The following is a 20,917-nucleotide window of genomic DNA, read 5'->3' as shown; positions in this document are numbered from 1 at the left end:
AGGTCCACTTCAGTTCATGGCCATGGCTGTTGTGGAGGATACCTTGTCCTAGACTGTGTCCTCGCAGGCCAAGGTAGAGTCTGTGCAATTGCTCCTGCAATGCCTGGATTAATGCTTTGGTTCAAGTAGGAAGGTTTATACAGAAACTTAAGGAGAAGGACAGCTGGCCTCCTAAGGCACATCCTTACTAGGCCATGCAATTTGTTCAGCTGGATGGCACCAGGTCCCTGGGGAGCAAGGCTGAGAGAAGGGCTGTAGGTTGACCTCGTTCTGGTGCTAGTAGTCTTACTGCTGTATGAAACAAATTGAGCTGATTTGGTTGCAGCTAAAGGGCAGAATTTAACAAATATGACAGAGATAACACATGCATGGGTCTGCATCTTACCCTCAGTGTAGGAATACGCTGAGGCTACACTCCCTTCAGAAGACTGTACATGTGTATACTCACAGAAACATATCTCTAAAGGGTAAATTTTAAAGTACAATCAAAATGTACATAACAGTACATTTGTTCTCTGTAAATATAATTCTAGCTTTTCATGTATTAAAATTATATACAAAGTCTTATGAACCAGCGGTCTTTGTGTATCATATAATCTGATTTTTCTTGAAATGTTTACAAGGCTTTCTGTTCTCTTATTGTATATAAAGAAATTCCTTTTATATGATAAAGACGTATTGTTTAAATATATTCTGGCTAAGTGATATCTGGACTTTTTTTTTTTTAACGTATTAAAGTACTTTAAATTCTCAATAGCCAAATTGCCAGTCTGTTTCATATTTTGTTCTCAGTTCATTTTGTTAATTGAAATTCTTAACTTCCTATAAAGAATACATTTAATTTTCCTACCACTGATGGTGATCTTTCCTATTCAGTCCTTAGTTGAGAAAAACTGCCATCAATAAACATTTTACTGCACTTTAAGGATTACAAAACCAATAAAGCTCATTATAAAAATTCAAACAGAAGAAATATATAGTAAAAAGTGAACATCTCCCTTCACTTACATACTAGGTTTATCTATCCTCTCTTGCAAACTTCCAGTCTCCCCAACATATAAACATATATAATTTACTGTGATACTGATTTATGCTTTCTTCTTGTTGCTATTCTTCCTCTCCCATGTAAGAAAGTATCAAGACTATTTCAACTCTCTTGCCTTAGGAAATGTTTATGTGGGTGAAGCAACAGAACATGAGGAAAATGGCTGAGCTGTTTCCTTAGGAGGATAAAACCTTAAACCCTTGTGTGCCTAGCCTTAGCAATGACTTTTCAGGCTCAAATACTTGGCTTTAAGAGACCACGTGCATATGGACAATAGGTGTGTCAAGGTGAGTGAGCACTGGATAATGGAGGGGCTCCCCTCAAGATACTGCCCTTTGCAAGGGGGCCCAGACTGGCATGATTTGGAATGAGGTAAAGCAGCAAATGATAACTAAGACTGAATATCCTATCGGCCCAATGGGTAGGGGAGTAGAATTGGATCGAAGATTATCATATAAAATATTTAGATATATCTTCCATGCATAGATCAGTTTGTGGAGAGAGATTTATAACCATTACACACATACATCCCTCCACTTCTGGCAAAACAATACAGGTAATACCTTCAATTTCTTTAACTTTACATTTTATTAAAGGCTTTTACACATGCTATACAACTTGATCCTCACAAAACAATTTCACAAGAGTATACTGTAGCAGAGGCTGAGATTTATCCAAGAATACATAATTATCAAGTGATAGGACAAATATTCACTATTCACCAAAAAATTCTGATTCCTTTCTCTTATATTTGGTATGTATATACTCAACACTTATAAGCCTGACACCCTTAACTATGATATGTATATATGTTACTCTTAAGGCAAATTGCAGCCATAAGGGCTTTAAACATGAGTGATACCATGTATATTCAAGGCAGGGCATTTAAAATTTCAAGAAGTTGAAGGTCATTAAAAGCTTAAGATAATTAAAACACTGCATGAACTGAATCTTCTCTGAAGGGATTGGACTTTATTAGTTAAAGTCTCAGTCTCTGTCTCTCTTCCTCTCTCCTTCCTACCCTTTCTTTCTCCTTCCCTCCCTCTTCAAATTTACAGTTTATAGTTTCAAATAAAAGGGGAATGAAGGGACTTCCGCTTATGACCAAGATGACCAAGATGGAACAGGGACCAGATTTATTTTTTGACCTGAAACAACTGAAAAGGTGGGCCACATATATATTGTCGGATATTGGGCGCTAGCAGTACAGGAGAGACATCCCTTAAGAAGGAGAAGCAAATGCAATGAGCTCTACAAATGCCCAACTTACTGTGTGATGAGTTTCAAGGCTACAGCATGGAGATGGAGACCCAGATGGAGCTGAGGGAGGAGACAGAGCTGGGAGTCCAGAAAGTCAAGGAGCTTCGAGTTCATATGATAGAGTATTGGACAGCTGCAAGACTGCCAGAGATCTTCAGAGGGTCCCCCTCAAATCTTCAGCAGAGTACTAACCAACAGATTTGTGTAAGGAAAGTATGAACTACCTAGAAGGAACAGAAGGAACGATCACTGAGGCTCAGAGAGGACTGAGAAAAATTTGAGTTCCCACTAGTCAGAGTGTAAAACCTCACAATCCAGTGAGTATCAGCTAGAGTACTCAAACATGTGTTGCTTGAATGGTGGGGCAAAGTTAGTCCTGGAGCAAACACTGCTCTAGTATTACCTAAGAAAACTTAAAAGGAAGCTTGAAAGGATCAAAATACTTCTAAGTACTTTCCAAGTAACTTAACTGCATTCCATGGCAAAGCTCATAAATATTTACAGAAATGCAAACTGATCTAGCACTTAACAATGTAGAACTCACAATGTCTGAAATCCAATAAAAAATCACTAGGCATACAAAGGAAGCAAAAATATTTATCCTTAATAAAAAGAAAAATTAATTGAAACAAAGTCAGAAATGAGAGAGATGATAGACTCAACAAATAAAGATATTAAAACTGCTATTAAAACTATATCCCATATGTTCAAGAAGGTGGAGAAAAGACTAAGCATATTAATTATATGAATTCAAGAAATTTAAAAAAAGAACTTCTAGAGATAGGCAATATCTGAGATAAAAAAGATGGGATTAATGACAAATAACTGCAGAAGAGAAGATCAGTGAAATTCACAACAGGAATAGAAACTATCCAAAATAAAATGGAGAGTGAAAACAAATTTAGAAAAAAAAAAAAATAAGTACCAGTAAGTTGTGAAACAACTTCAAATAGTCTAATATAAGTATAATTGATTAAACAATTATCCTTGTTTAAACAAGGATATCAACCAACTTGATCTGACTGATATGTAGAGAACACTTCACCCAACACTAGCATCATACATATTTTTCTAAAGTGCACACAAAACATTTACCAAGATAGACCATATTCTGGGCTATAAAACAAGTCACAATAAATTTAAAAGGTTTAAAGCCATACAAAGTATGCTGTCTTGACCCACAATGGAATTAACTTAGAAATCAATAGCAAAGATCTCTAGAAAATTCCCAATACACTGAAACAAAATAACATAATTTTAAGTAACCCAAGGGTTAAAGAAGAAATCAAAAGGGAATTTAGAAAGATTTGACCTGAATGAAAATGAAAACACAAAATATAAAAAATCATGGGATGTTACTAATGTAATACTTGCGGGAAGATTTATAGCACTAAAGGAGTGTATTAGCTGAAGAAAATATAAGAGAAGATCTTAGTGACCTAGAATTTCTTAAGACTGCTTAAATATGACATCAAAAGCACAAAGTATAAATGAAAAAAAATGAATAAACTGGACATCATCAAATTAAAAACTTCTGCTCTTTGAATTACACTGTGAAGAAAATAAGGCAAGCCACAGACTAAGAAAAAAAAAAAAGGTAAAACATCTGGCCAACAAAGGATTTTTATCCAGCATATATAAACAGCTCTTACAATGCCGTAATAAAAAATGGGCAAAAGATCTGAATAGAGAGATGATCAGAATTTATACAGATCACAAATAAGCATATAAAAATTGCTTAACATCATTAGTTTAGGAAAATGCAGATTAAAACCACAAAGTGTTACCACTATATACCCACTAGAATGGATAAAATTGAAAAGACTGGCCATACTGAGTGCTGACAAGGATCTAAAGAGCAACCGGAACACCAGGACTGGAGCAGAGCAGCAATCTGGTCTCAGAGAAAGGTAGCTCCACTGGGACCAGAAAGTCTGGATTCTAGTTTTCACTCTTGAGGCTTTGGGAAAGTTTTCAATCCTTCTATCCCTATTATAAAATACCAGTAACAACTACTTAGTCTATTTCATCAAGCTCTTGTGATGATCAGGTGAGGTAATGGGAAACTACTTTATAAATGTGGGGTACTAATGTTATTCTGTCAAAAACTACATGAACATGAATACCTCCGGAAAGGCAATTTAAAGAAAGTGATAACAAAGATAAAACTTTTCCTGGTTTCTCATTGCCTTTATTTAGCTAGTTTAATTACTTTCTAATATTTCAATATTTACTTACTTACAAGGCCTTCAAATATTTATAAAAATGTATCTGACAAATAATACACAGATGTTTGCCTGAATTAATGTTAACCATTAATAAGATTATACTGCTCTCTATGGTGCTAAGCATTTCAATAACTAATAAGTCAGTAAACTGTTGATATTTTTAAATATTTTAATTATTGCTTATCAAATTAGAATTTGGCAGTAAAAATTACTTTTCATAAAGACATTACTTATATATTAACAAATCAATTTTGACTCACGCAGTCTGGTAGCTTTGTAAGAATCCATGACTTCAGTTTTTCTAGCTCAGCTTTGCTTAACTCATGGTAAACACCTGGGAAACTATGAAACTTTGTGCTCACTCCTAGAGATTTTAACACTGAGTTTGTCTCTTCACCCCAAGAATGAAGAACTAACTCATCTGCGGTACCATGACACTGAAATAATTCAGGAAGGACACCATCACTTTTCTGAAGAGCCTAGAGAAGAGAACATAAAAACGGAGAAGTTTAAGAAATTCATTTAAGAACATTATTCTTAGAAATCAGAGGGGGCAGAAAAATTCCAATTTAACCAAAGCTTCAATATTTAAAGGGGAAAAAGAGGCAGTGGTAGAGGTCTCTGAGGTATATATTGATGGGCCAGGACCAGGAGCTTAGCTGGTTGCTGGCACCACTGGAGCTGCAGTTGTACATGACCTGAATTTACTCCGTAGAGGACTGTCTCAAAAATGGTCAAAGCATTTCCCAAGAAACCTTGTGTCTTGGGAAGACAAACCTCTTCACATGGAGTGGAAAGAGGGAGGAACACAGAGCTCAGGTACAATCAAGGAAAAAATAGCATTCTTGTTCTCATTTCCATACCTGCTGATTCTACTTCTGGTAATGAGGCTGCAGCACTATAATATGCCATACTCATAAATTAGGATATTGCTGAATAATAGGTATCAGTTATGTAACTGATTCTTTGGTTTGATTATGTTCATGACATAATAAGCAAACCTAGTTATAATCATCTATATTTTAATATGTATGCAGGATACATATATAGCATACACATATTTTTTATCCTTTTCTCTTTGACACTTTGCTTAACAATAATCTCTGTACAAGGCACTTCCTAAACATGAATGACCAGCTGGAATTTATCAATATAACTAATTTGAATTCCCAGGAATGCTCTGTGAATCAATTGTTATTGCGTAATTATCAATGTTGTTTTAGTTTCAATGTGTGAATGTCTCATTTTTTTTTTCTGTTTTGTTTTTAAAATCTGGAACTTACCTGGTAAACAGCAGATGTTTTATTCAGAAAACTAGAAAGAGCAAATACTCCTGCCACATCTTGATGATTTCTGTATGCTAAATGCATTGCCATGCACCCTCCCATAGAAAATCCTCCTAAAAGAAGCAAAAATGCACTTATCAGAAAAAGCAGAATATATGTAATGATAATTTAGAACAAGATATAGCTATGCCAGTCTTCCATAAATATTTGGAGACCTAAAAGAGATACAATGCTAAAGAGAAATTTAGCCTACTTTAGAGCTCATGGAAAAAAACTGCTGTGAGTAAATAACACTGTTCTATCTATGTCATCACTGGTAAAATAATTTGTTATAAAAGGAACTAGAATTGAAAAAAGAAATCTTGGTCATCGAGTAAAAATATTTATTATATTTCAAAATATGAGTCATAGCACAAGTGTTATTTATTTAAACTTCTAGTGTCTACTTACATTTTGTTTATACTTATAGGAGTCCTCACACTGCAGATACAATTAATAACATGCACCTTTCTGTCTTACTTGCCAAGCTATAAGCTCCATAAGGATTGTATTTCTAGAGTTTGCCATATAATACATGCTTAGTGATCTCTGAATTAGGAAGGATGATCAAAAATTTGGTGAGAAAGATAAAACACCTTTGTATTATAATATTATTTTGAAAATTGACCTTTGATGGTATAATTCAAACATATATATCCATATGTCCTTTTAAAGAAGAGTTTGGGGAAAAAAATATTCACTTGACAAACTTTTATTGTCTTTTATGTGCCAAACACTGTCACTGGAGTGACACTAGCCACCAGAGATATGCCGATTAAAATACCTGGACCCTCCTGTTCAAAGGCGAAAACAGACACAACACAGAATATGGAGGTAGGTACCTGACATGACATAGCAGAGAGGATGGCCCAACTTCAGCTTAGAGACTCGGTGTGATATTCCCCAGCATGACTGAGAGTTAAAAGACATCTCATGATTTAAAAGAAATCCATGTTATAGATAAGAAGGCTGTAGGAAAACAGTTTTTATTTTTTGGAGAAATTCAAGAGCTTGAGTTATATTTTTTGCCAAAGGTACCTAAGTAACATATTAAATGTGACTAGTATGACTGAGGAATTAAACATTTACTTTAATTTTACCTAGGTAAAATTTGAGTTTAAATACATGTGGCTAGGGGTTATCATATGGGACAATGAAGTTCTAGATAATCTAAGCTGCACCAATGATGGAAAAAAAGCTTTAAATTTCATAAATGGAGCAAAATGAAATTAATGTTCCATAAAAAAATAATGTGGCTAATATCATTAAATGTGATCTTTTAATGTGATAAAGATTTTTTAAAAATCATACAAAGATGAAATGTGAATAAAAATAGACCGGTGAGCAAAAACATATTTAAAAATTATTATAAAAGCACACCTACTGAGAAAATTTTTACACATTAAACGCACCCACCCCATCACTGCATTTTTATTGACTAGGATAACTTAATCACTTTATGGGATTTCCGAGCCCCTCGGGGGGACCAGACTCACAGCAAGAACAGCAACAAGAACAGAAACAAAACTAAGAAAGAAAACACTTTCCCACGTATGAAATGCCATTATGAACAAAGGCATCCTGGAGACATTTAACCTCATGTTCAATTCTCCTAATTTACAATGAAGAAAAATGTACTCGTTGAAAACTCATTATTTTAAGATTCAATCTAAGTTCCTTGTCCATTTATAATCTCGTGAGGTAGCCTGTAATTCCTCACCAGCGATCTTTGACAATACAGTCATCTTTAACGTTGCGGACACTGGTGTGAAAGGGACTTTATGTATTTTTTTCTAATGGAAGAAAATTTAACACAAAAGACTAGTTATTTCAATTCAATTTCCATCTAAGTGTTTAAAATGCAATATAAAATATACTGTTCAATAAGTAAATACCAAAGAGTAAACTCATTGTAGGTAATAGTTATGATGTATATTTATAGTCGCTGGTGAAGCATTAAAATGTCAAGAGTTAACATTTCAACATACATTTAAGATTAACAGGCTGAATAAAACATGTTAAAAAATAATAACCTAGTTTTTATGAACTCTTTAAATTAAATAAAACAGTAATAATGTATAAAAACTGTACTGGGAAAACTAAGCTAATCTATCTGAAAACAAAGTCTGGGGCGGGGGGGTGTGGGGGGGAGGCAGGGAACTTACAATTCAAGTTTACCGTCAATTGAATAGGATTTTAAAAATGGAATAAAATCCACCCTCCAACCAAACTGCAACAATTTTTCCACTTTATATATAATTATTTTTCAGAATGAACTGTGATAAAGTCTCAAAAATTTGGGAATATATAAATTATGCCCACCATATTTGTATATTTTCTCTCATATAAAATTGACAGGGTAAACAAAATATTTATCATCTTCTATGGAAAGCTATTAAAACAGCAGTCCCAAGCCTTAAAAGTTCTGATAGTTGTTGCTGAAGAAATGTACGTTATTTAAGATATATATATATGTTAAAAGAAAGTAGAAGGATGCTATCATTCTCCAGTTTTCCCTCCAAGAGCTTCAAAAGAAACTTATATAATGTCAGGAAAGTCAGCCTGGAAATTGTGGAGCTAGGTTTCATCTTGGTAACTGCAACTATCCCTTCATTTTAATTTTAAATCTTATTATAAAATTAATATGTTAATATATGCCCACTGTGTAAAGTATTTCCACCATACAAAAATAAAGAAAATGGGTTATCCAAAATCTCACTACTCACATATAATTTTGACATGTTTTTAAAAATTCATTTTAACAGTTAAACTCACTCTATATGTACAATTTTATACCTTACTTTCATGTAATACTGATTTGAAAGTCTTTAAACAGAATTACAAAATTCCATAATTATTTTTTTACTCCTTGAACATATACTAAGTATACTAAGCGCCTTCTAAATGTATGTATATAGTATATAATGGTTACATAATAGTCAGTTGTATTAACAGACCATTACTCCCTTAACCGCTTTCCTCATGATGGGTATTTAGAGCATCATAATGGGTATGTAGAGCATCCATGTAAATTATTCAGGTGTAATTCCAGAAGCACTTGATTATCCCTGCTTCAAAATTCTGATACTATTATCAGAGAACATGACAAACTATACCAATAACCTGGTCATTATCATTTGTCAGGTTCTATACATCCTAGATCAAGGTTAAATCTAAATTACGTCAGTTTTCTCTTAACAATAAATTATCACCACCTAGTGGCTAGAAAAAGGAATCTCATTATGGTACAAAGTTCCTAAGTCAATGCATAGGATCTGGGTTCTAGTCCCAACTCTATTTTAGCCAGCAGTCTCTTTGAACTTTAGTTTCTTCTTATCTGAAATGAGAATAATAATTTCCTACTTCACCTATTACAAGGGTCAAGAAAGATACTGTATATGAAAAAATGTGTATAATTTAAACACATTATACTGTTAAACGATATTCTTAATAATTTTCTCAGAATACAGAATCTGAATCCAGGTTTTAACAATAGCTATGTTGCCAAATTCAGAAAGTAATTTAAAAGTCACTATTTTATTGCCTGTGTTTCCCCTAATTTTTACCATACCCTCTGTAGAATCATGTGTGGTATTATTATATAAAAATAAACTTTCTTATATCTGATCTTCTTAATATGCATAGTAAGGATTCACGAATGTCTCCAAGGAACACATTTAAAGCTTTTGCCCAGTTCCTCCTTTCTCACCAAAATTTATTCTTTCCATTAAGAAAGAAATGTATTTCCATTGTTGAAAACAAGAAAACAAAGGATTTTTCTTAGCTAAACTCGCAGTTGACTGCAATGTTCTTACGTGTAATCTTACTCATCCTTGTGTTTCCAAAGTCGTGAAACACTGTACTGTTGGTCTTTCATCACTCTACTGGATCTACTGCATTTGCCATCTTCCTATTCCCCCGGACTTCAGACTAGCCAGCCTCCACAGTGTTGTCAGTGTAATCTTTTTAAAATGCTCATCTGATCATGTCATTCTCTGTATATAATTCAATAATCCTAGGAGTTGAAGCACATATCAAACTAGTAGTTCCTGAGAGATTTTAATGTGTCCCTTGTTTTCTTTCATGAATGTGTTTCCCTATTTGTTTACCAGTCATATTCTCACTCATTCTTTAAAACTCAATTGGAAATTATCTCTTCTAAGAAGCAGTTCCTAGCTCCCCCCAAAATTGACTTGTTCTTTAGAATACTTTACTTCTGTTATCTCCCTCATTATACTGTAAAGCTTTTGATAGTTTTTGGTACTCCAGCACTTAAAAGTTTTATTTACAATTTGGAAATTAAATTTAGTATGAGAAGTTTCATTTTTGACCTAAGCTGTGTTAACTACCTAGAAAAGGTGGTATATCATTCTTTATAAAAGCATTGTTTTTAAACTAAGTTTAATATAATAAAATATCACTAATCAAAATAAAACCAAAGAAAAAGAATGGGCTGCCACCTACTCAAATATAGAGAATAGTTTTGTTTACAAAGCTATATTGGTTAAAATTACAATCTCAGAGAAAAGGGTTCCATGAGGACACAATGTGTGATATGAAATCTGAAATTTTATCACATATTAAACAAAATCAACAAGGATAACAATTTTGTACTATTACCTCTATTTTTTCCTTTTTTAAAAAAAAATATTTATTTATTTATTTATTTATGTTTGGCTGCATTGGATCTTCACTGCTGCCTGCGGGCTTTCTCTAGTTGTGGCAAGCGGGGGCTACTCTTCATTGCATTGCGCGGGCTTCTCATTGTGGTGGCTTCCCTTGTTGCGGAGCACGGGCTCTAGGTGTGTGGGTAGTTGTGGCATGCGGGCTCAGTAGTTGTGCCTCATGGGATCTAGAGCACAGGCTCAGTAGTTGTGGCACACGGGCTTAGTTGCTCCATGGCATGTGGGATCTTCCCAGACCAGGGCTCGAACCCGTGTCCCCTACACTGGCAGGCAGATTCTTAACCACTGCGCCACCAGGGAAGTCCCTTTCCTTTTTAATCTTCTAATTTTTCTAGCTTTTCCTCTTATAATTAATTTTTTAAAATAACCTATGTTGTTTGTATATGTGTGTCTAGCATCTGAAATGCACTTTGCTTTGATGTCCCATTGGATCCCTCCTTCATTAAAATGTTAATAAATAGCATTTAAATCTTACTTAATTTAAAATGTTCTATAATAGACACTTGACAAAAGGATTAAACCAGTAGAAAAATATGAAGCAGTAACTTCTGTTTAAAGAATCTATGGGCAATGAAAAAGGAAGAGGGAAGCACAGCACATATACTACTGAGGAAAGAAAACAGCTGGTAGGGAAGGAACAATGAGCTCCCTGAGTCTCCACAGGGCAGCACTGGTCCAGTACGGCCTTTCTGTTGTCTGGAGAGACCATGGGGAAGGTGGTATAGAGAGTGTTTAATAACAGCAAGAAAATTTCTTCAACATTACCTGCCAGGCACATTTCTAAGTATTTCACATGAATTAACTAATTGAATTATCACACCTCTATAAGATAAGTAACATTATTATCATCCACACACAGAGGTTAAGGAAACTCATATACCTACAAAATAGTGAATCTAGGATTAGAACCCTGCAGTATGAGTCCAGAGCCCAAGTTCTTAACCATGTTATACTGCTGTCAGTTGCACTCATGCATTTGCAATTATGATATTCACAACTCAGGAAATGCATGTACAAATATTTGAATACATAATGATATTTTACTTCATGTGCCATGTTTTCAAATAAGTGAGAAGTTCAGTTAGATCAATAAGACAAAAAAAATAACAATTACAAGAGAAAATCCCTATAGGACTAGAATGCTATTTCCTCTATGCATCAATAGCTAATCCATGTAAAGAAAAAGGAGGTAGTATAAGTAATGTCTTGTCATAATAAAAGAAGGTCAAGAGTCATGTGTATTTTGGCACACTTGTTTAACTCTACAGAAATTTAAGTGAAGATTTATTTTCATTGACTAGTTAAATAACTAACAGTAAAGTAACAAGGACAAACAACCTTGAATCTGCACTTCTGTCATCTCTTTCATATCTCAAGCTAGGAAAGAGGCTTTATAGACGTTCATAAGCTCATCTCACAAATTCTAAAAAAGCATTTTTTTCTTTCCCAATTTTTTATATTCATAAGTGTATATAAATATCCTATTATATGCATTTTGTAATAAATTTCAAATTTTATAATATAATAGTTTATAACACTTCCAAAATGAAAATTTGTTAAAAATTCAGTGGAGCTTTGATAAAACACCAACCACATTACTGATTGCTTTATAAATAAGATCATCTTTTAACAAGGTTCTCTTGATACTTCAGAAAATAATTAAAACCTTCCATGATATGGTAGAAACTAAAACACATTCCAGATGAATCAAATAATTAAATATTTAAAAAATTATAGAAAAGCCAGTAGAACACCTATCTGAATAGTTATTCAAGTTCTAGAGAAATACCTTCTTAAACTGAGAAATTATTTGGAAAAAAATAGACAACTAAAAATAGCTTTCTTGTGTCAAAACGTAAACAGAATTAAAAGGAAAATAACAAATTAAGTACATATTAATGACCACTTTTGTTTACTTATTTTTAGCAAATATTTTTCAAGACAATATTATTCAGCGAGGTATAACAAGATGGACATTCTAATATAGGTGGGAGAAGTATCAATTGGTACAGTTTTTTCACGAAAGGAATTTGACAATACGTATTAAGAATTTTACAAACATTCAGTTAAATGGAAGAACCATGGGCTTTGAAATGAAGTAAACCCAGATTCAAAATTCTTATCAGCTCTCTGACCTTACAACAATCTATAACCTCTTTTCAAAAATGAGTAAGATGAAGTAACTGATGGATACAGGGAAGGGCAAGGAGGAGGGATGGGGCAAGAGACAAGCAATTACAATTCTACACGATACGTTCTTTAACACATATACATTAGAAGTACGGTTAGTATATTTTCTACGTTTTTATGTATGAAGATTTTATAATTTTAATTTAAAGCAATTTCTTATAGTACTAATATTTTGTTTTCCCACTGTCATTACATGACTTCAGGATCTCATTACCCTATAATCATAAATTCAGTAACTGGTTTTCCCATACCCAAATTTTTATCTCTTCACTTACCCCTTCTGCCAGATTAATTTTCCTAAAGCACAGTTCTAACTAACTATATGACTCAAAGACATACTTAATCATCTCTCCTCAATTACCTATAGAATAAAGGATAAAAGGGGAACCAGAAAGTATTTATTGAGAGTGTAAAATGAGCCAACTGTTTTACAAACATCATATCCCAGTAAAATAGTATTTTATAGTATTATTATTCCCACTTTGCAGATGAGGTAGCAGAAATTCAGTGTAGGCAATTAAGTGATGAACCAGCTAGGCAGTGGTGGACTTTAGATTTGACCCATTTTGGTCACTATACCATTATGCTCTTCAAGCTGTTAGTCCAGCTATCAGATCAATAGGCATTTTCCAGTCAGACAACAAACTTTCTGCTAAAGCCATCTAACATCCAGACAGACAAAAACAAGCACTACTTTTTTTTTTTACTTCTATTTACCATTCATATTACTCTCTATGTTTAGACCTCTACACTATAATAGTTAAAATTTTATTTATTTGCACATCTCAAAATCTCAAATGCCTCTGATACTTTCCTATTAAATTGTTCTCTAATAGCCCCAAACACTTATGACCTCTTTTCATCTGAATTCCCGTGATACTTAACTACTTAAGTCATCAATTTACAGATCAGGTCATGCTGCTCATTATAAATGTTTAGCTCTGTGCTAGGCATTGTGATGGGTCCTGAGAAATAAAACTAAATACAGATGATCATTCCCTTTGAAGAACTGTCAGTTATATTGCTTTAGGGCAATCATCAAGGCTGGCTGGCCTTACAGTTACCATTTTAAGTACCTCATGGGCTCTTCTAGGTTGTAAGCAACTGTGGCATTCCTGTTCTATTTATCAGTGTGTCTCTTTGAGCATCTAACTTACTGTCAGACACACAGTACTTAGAAATTAAGAAAATATTTGCTAAATCATTGAATGACAGAATCTGTTACACATTCACATATTTTGAATTCTATCTTGTAACTGTTCCATGAGTTGGTGCCCCTTCACTATGCTCTTCCCAGCAATCCCATAACGTTCTGTATTTATCTCTATGACACAGATGTTAAACACAGAAACATAGAAATATAGAGTTAAACACTGATGAGGAAACAGAGGCCCAGAAAGGTGATGTTACTGCACTGGAGGGCACACTGCTTTTAACTAACAAAAGTGAATGCTGAAGCCAAGACAGAAAAATGTATTCCATCCATTATATCATATTGCTTCTCAACTCAATGAATAGTTTAGTACTTCAATAAACACAAAGGAAGTTTATTAATTTGCCCGAATCCTGTCTACACAGGATTTCAATGTACATTTTAATGTTATTTAGAACATGATGAAGATACTTAATTTGCTTTATAATTTCAATCTTAAATACAACTCATTATAAATTAAATAGTCATTTGGAGATAACTCTTTAACAAAATCCATCCTGTATCATTCACATTCTATACAGTTTATCTTATTTTATGTATTATAAAATAGTTTATGTATTTTATGATCGCAGAAAAAGAAAGGGGTGTAAGTAGAATAAAGCTTATATAAAGGCATGCTATATCCCCTTGGGAAGAGAGACTGCTAAAGACATTTAACAAAAGTTTATGAATACCTTATTCCTACAATATTAACTCCGAAGAGTTTACTTTTCACGAATATGATGTTATATTTTGACTATGTACTCTAATTTATCTTAATTATGGCGAGAGTAGTTTAAACATATAAAATTTAAGCTAATTAAAATAAAATGTTTTAAAACCTGGAATGAATAATCTCTTAATTGAAAATTAAAGTACAAAGAAAATTTTAACCGCCATGGGAGTCTTAAAGTATGTTATTATTAAAAAGAAAATCATTTAAAGTTTCATGAGCTTTTGCTTATAATTCTATTATCCTTAAAATTCTTAATATATAAAGTTTATCTGAAACTGTGAATAGGTCAAATGATACACAAAGTGCTTCTAAATAATGTTCCAAGTAAAATTCAATGTATAGAATTAAACAAAAGGGAAAAAATATTTAAATTCTCAGCATCTAAAGATCTTACCTACTAATATCCTGTTCTTCTTGATACCACTTTTTACTTCACCATCAATCAAATCTGTAAGCACCTGACACATTACATCAATTGATTCAAGGTGTTCTGGGCAGTCATTAGATATTTTAAATCTGTCAAACCATACATTGGAGAATCCTCCTTTCAAAGGAGTATATGGCCTGTTTAAAACCAAAAAAAAGAAAAAGAAAAAATTAAAATAGATGTTTTAATTTCTAAAAAATTAGTGTTTTGAATAATTACAATTTCCTCCAAGTTTTAAAAGTCAAATAATTCACATTAAAAATATTCCCATGCTGATTGCCTCAACTCTCCTATACTTACCTTGGTTCTATTAACATTTATTAATGCCAGTTCATCATCTTAGTTTCTCTAACTTTTAAGTTTCATAAATTCTCCAGAAAACCCCCATGAAAAAAGGGTAATTATTTATTTTGTGTGCATGTTATTTTTTCCATTCAATTTAAATGATTATTTAAATATTTACAGCTAAATAAATAATGTCTGGCCATGCAAAAAGTAAATACCTCAAGAGTAGAAAATATGGTTTACCAAAATGCTTTTCAAAAGGTGGTAGTACAGCTAGGCAGTGGTGGACTTTAGATTTGTAGTACATTAAGTATGAAGGCTACGTTAGTAATTTAAAGGTTTCTTGATCACATCCAGGTAGATTATCCTTAGAATAGGAATCTTCAGTATTTTTGTTTTGTTTTGTGTCGTTAATCAAGAGTTGGAGCTATTTTATTTTTAAATCTTCTCAGGAACCTTGAAATGAGAGAGTTTAATGGGATACAAATAATCTTTGGAAGTGCTTATCATACAGATATTCCACACTGTTTGCATCATTTGGATCTCAAATTGGGTGCCTTGTTGGACTTAAAAACATTTTATGTGATAAGATGCCCTGAACTGGGTGTCTTGTTGAACAAGACTGATATTATAGATGCTTTACATTTACGTATGAGATGGGGTGGTTACAGTATTAGTGAATCTTGCTCTGGATGCTCTGTTATTTTAAGTATACATGTGTGCATGCACACGTTTGTGTGTATCGCAAGGTATTCCAAATATTCTGTTTTAATCAATTATAATGGGGTTAAGGGGTCCTGTATCACGTCTTATGTTGGTAAAGGTAAATGAAGGGAATGAAAACACTCTTTAGAGCTTCCTGTAGCAAACACACAGAAGTTTATGGGGATATATAAGACACACATGGAGAACAATAGTTTTCCAAAGATGAGGAATAGGAAAGTTTAATAAAAGATACAGCTTTTCACTTAGCAATTCTTGCTTTCTCCTCATGTGACCGCAAAAAACAGTTTGTTATAAGTAAGACCACAGAAAACACTAACGGTGACAAAAGTATACACTATAATTTGAAAGAAATCTAAACCAGTGATGACCACAGATGCAGCGTTTCTCCTAGACCAACACCTCTACTACTTTGCCCCATCTCAAATTTAGCTATATATTCTCACCCTCTAGAGTCAGTGAAATAACAGCATAAAATGTACAGCCAGAACAAAAAAATGGAGGGCTGAAAGACACCAGCTGAGATCTGAATGTGCTTCTTTGCATTTTCTTTAGTGAAAAACCAAGTGGAATCCTGGCAAACCCAAGGAGAGAGAACTATTCAACTCTCATTCTCTCAACCACTGTAGCAAAAGGACTCTGCAGTCTGTGCCGATCTGACCATCAGAAACATCCAACTGTTAGGACCAAAGGGTGGCGCTGAAGGGAATAGGAGAACTACACAACTGTTGTTCTGTATTGGTCTTAACACTCTAAAATAAACGGATATCCACTTAAGGAGCCTAAAAGTCAAGAGAAATATTCTGGAAACTTTCTCAGAGAAAGTGAAAGAAATCTGGAAACAAGACAGTTGCTCCGACTCAGATTTAACAAGAACTTATCTTCAGAGAACCTCGTATTTACTAAAATATAATAGTGTTATAAACTTTACTTGGTAACATACTTTCTAAAATTTGAATGTATATTACAAGTATCTCTGTAAGTCAGTACATAAAACCCTAACATTTTCTCCTAGTTTATGCACATGCATGAAATCTTGCAAATACAGGCTATTTTGTCTGTGTGTGTATTGTTTTAATGTCTTCCAATTAAGTCCTTTCTATTTTTTTGCTCAACTCTCCATTCCTCCTCTCCTCTCCCACCCCATTGTACATCCTGCTCTTCACACTAGGTAAACTATGTTAATGATCTGGAATGTTCTTCTTTGCACATACTTTAAAACATATTTCTTTACATTATATTTTTTAGAGCATTTGCTTTTCAAAAATGAAATAAGCCTATTTGGTTTTATGTGTGTCATACTTTTCTCCTTGAACAATACCTCATGGAAATCCTTTCATCTGATATAGCTCTTACCCATCCTTTTAAATAGCTATATAATATAATAAAGATGTTCCACAATTTAATCTGCCCTTCACCTACTAATGGGCATTTATTTGGTACCCAGGTTTTAGCCACTAAGAATAATTCTGCATCAAACATATTCATGTACATGTTTTTACATACTGGGACTTTTATTCCTATGGAAGAGTCTGTGAAATAGGACTACTAGATGGAGAGGTATGATTTTTACCTTAATAGATGTTTCAAAGTTGCTTCCACAAAAGCTATAAAAATTCACCTTTCTACAAGAAAGGTCTGAGAACATCCTTTTGCCCAACAGCCCTACCCTAATTACAACAGGTACTAACATACTTTAAAATATTACCATTGAAGGGTATCAACTATAGTTTTGAAACCAACTTTACTGAGGTATAGTTTACATATATATATGCACACATTTTAAATACAAACTTCAAAGACTTTTGACAATGTATTTCCATTATGATACAGAACATTTCCTTTACTTCAGAAAATTCCATCATGCCCACTTACAAGCAAGTCCCATTCACTTCCCAGGCAACCGCTGACTGATTTCTATCACTATAGATTAGTGCTGCCTTTCCAGAACTCCACATAAAGGAATTACTTATTCATAATGTTGGCTATTTTATTCTATTGGGGTTTTGATTTTTTTATTAGTTTAGAACTGCATCTGTGTATTATTGCCATAAATATTTTTCATTTGTATTTCAAGTATTTTTTTCAAATCAATTTCTGTATATTGACATAATGTATTTAAAGTACCTATCTTTTTTTAAAAGCCAAATAAAAGACTTCTACAATTGATATAATCTGTCCTTTTTTTTTGTATGAAACTAAATTTCTGGGGCTTCTGATTTATTTAAGGTATTCTCAATCCATATATTTTTACATATAGAATCCAAGATTTCCTTCTAAGATTTTTGTTTTCATTCTTACATTTAAGTTTTGAATGTTTCTGGAATTTACTTCATACATGAAGTGACCTAAGGGTTCAAATTCATTTTCCCCCAAATGGATAGCCAGTTGTGCCTGCACTACTACAAAAAAACAAAAACTTTTCTCATAAAGGTGAAATTCTACCTTTGCCATACTATAGTTCTGAATTATCTAGTCTGTGTCAACCTAGGTAAATAAGAGAATTAAACCCTAATACCTAATACAATTGCTATCTATAATGAATGGGCTTCTCTCCAAAGCATCTAGATTGGTACTAGTTCTGTTCTATCCTAGGCAAAAATCAAGAAAATGACAAGTCATTTTGTATGTTCTGTGATTCAGGTGGAAAATTCTGGTTGGGAAAGGCTCCATTTTGTTCCACTGATCTATTTATCTACTCCTGTGTTAGGATCATATCGACTGTATTTACAGTGGTTTTAGAATATGTTCTGAGGTGGAGTCAGGTGGGCCTCCTCGCCCTACCATCATTACCACATGCCTTCCAGACTTGTCCTACCTATTCTCAGGTATCTAATCTTCTTTATCTCTCTAAGAAATTAATCAAATATTTATTAAATTCTTAAATAATTTCAAATAATTCCCCTAAAAGTTCTTGTGGGATTTCAGGACTTCCCTGGTGGTGCAGTGGTTAAGAATCTGCCTGCCAATGCAGGGGACATGGGTTCAATCCCTGGTCCGGGAAGATCCCACATGCCGTGGAGCAACTAAGCCCGTGTGCTACAACTACTGAGCCTGCACGCCACAACTACTGAAGCCCACACGCCTAGAGCCCGTGCTCTGCAACAAGAGAAGCCACTGCAATAAGAAGCCCAAGCACCGCAATGAAGAGTAGCCCCCGCTCACCACAATTAGAGAAAGCCTGTGCACAGCAATGAAGACCCAATGCAGCCAAAAATAAATACGATAAAATAAATAAGTTTAACCCAGACCAGGGCTCGAACCCGTGTCCCCTACACTGGCAGGCAGATTCTTAACCACTGCGCCACCAGGGAAGTCCCTTTCCTTTTTAATCTTCTAATTTTTCTAGCTTTTCCTCTTATAATTAATTTTTTAAAATAACCTATGTTGTTTGTATATGTGTGTCTAGCATCTGAAATGCACTTTGCTTTGATGTCCCATTGGATCCCTCCTTCATTAAAATGTTAATAAATAGCATTTAAATCTTACTTAATTTAAAATGTTCTATAATAGACACTTGACAAAAGGATTAAACCAGTAGAAAAATATGAAGCAGTAACTTCTGTTTAAAGAATCTATGGGCAATGAAAAAGGAAGAGGGAAGCACAGCACATATACTACTGAGGAAAGAAAACAGCTGGTAGGGAAGGAACAATGAGCTCCCTGAGTCTCCACAGGGCAGCACTGGTCCAGTACGGCCTTTCTGTTGTCTGGAGAGACCATGGGGAAGGTGGTATAGAGAGTGTTTAATAACAGCAAGAAAATTTCTTCAACATTACCTGCCAGGCACATTTCTAAGTATTTCACATGAATTAACTAATTGAATTATCACACCTCTATAAGATAAGTAACATTATTATCATCCACACACAGAGGTTAAGGAAACTCATATACCTACAAAATAGTGAATCTAGGATTAGAACCCTGCAGTATGAGTCCAGAGCCCAAGTTCTTAACCATGTTATACTGCTGTCAGTTGCACTCATGCATTTGCAATTATGATATTCACAACTCAGGAAATGCATGTACAAATATTTGAATACATAATGATATTTTACTTCATGTGCCATGTTTTCAAATAAGTGAGAAGTTCAGTTAGATCAATAAGACAAAAAAAATAACAATTACAAGAGAAAATCCCTATAGGACTAGAATGCTATTTCCTCTATGCATCAATAGCTAATCCATGTAAAGAAAAAGGAGGTAGTATAAGTAATGTTTTGTCATAATAAAAGAAGGTCAAGAGTCATGTGTATTTTGGCACACTTGTTTAACTCTACAGAAATTTAAGTGAAGATTTATTTTCATTGACTAGTTAAATAACTAACAGTAAAGTAACAAGGACAAACAACCTTGAATCTGCACTTCTGTCATCTCTTTCATATCTCAAGCTAGGAAAGAGGCTTTATAGACGTTCATAAGCTCATCTCACAAATTCTAAAAAAGCATTTTTTTCTTTCCCAATTTTTTATATTCATAAGTGTATATAAATATCCTATTATATGCATTTTGTAATAAATTTCAAATTTTATAATATAATAGTTTATAACACTTCCAAAATGAAAATTTGTTAAAAATTCAGTGGAGCTTTGATAAAACACCAACCACATTACTGATTGCTTTATAAATAAGATCATCTTTTAACAAGGTTCTCTTGATACTTCAGAAAATAATTAAAACCTTCCATGATATGGTAGAAACTAAAACACATTCCAGATGAATCAAATAATTAAATATTTAAAAAATTATAGAAAAGCCAGTAGAACACCTATCTGAATAGTTATTCAAGTTCTAGAGAAATACCTTCTTAAACTGAGAAAT

General features: G+C 33.6%; 1 protein-coding gene across 1 annotated transcript in view; it reads right to left on the bottom strand.

Moving 5' to 3' along the window:
• Nucleotides 1-20,917, bottom strand: part of LYPLAL1 (lysophospholipase like 1) — a 90,339-nt gene that overhangs the window by 47,124 nt on the left and 22,298 nt on the right. Inside the window, exons 4-5 of the mRNA XM_028488342.1 lie at nucleotides 5,817-5,932; nucleotides 4,794-5,012 (exon numbers count right to left, since the gene is read on the bottom strand). Of these exons, the coding sequence (XP_028344143.1) occupies nucleotides 4,794-5,012; nucleotides 5,817-5,932 (335 nt within the window). The remainder of the gene's footprint in view (nucleotides 1-4,793; nucleotides 5,013-5,816; nucleotides 5,933-20,917) is intronic.

The sequence above is a fragment of the Physeter macrocephalus genome, chromosome 4 (genome assembly GCF_002837175.3).
Source record: "Physeter macrocephalus isolate SW-GA chromosome 4, ASM283717v5, whole genome shotgun sequence".
Classification (NCBI taxonomy): domain Eukaryota; kingdom Metazoa; phylum Chordata; class Mammalia; order Artiodactyla; family Physeteridae; genus Physeter; species Physeter macrocephalus.
The sequence above is the reverse complement of the archived record's forward strand: the minus strand, read 5'-3'. Positions and strand labels throughout refer to the sequence as shown.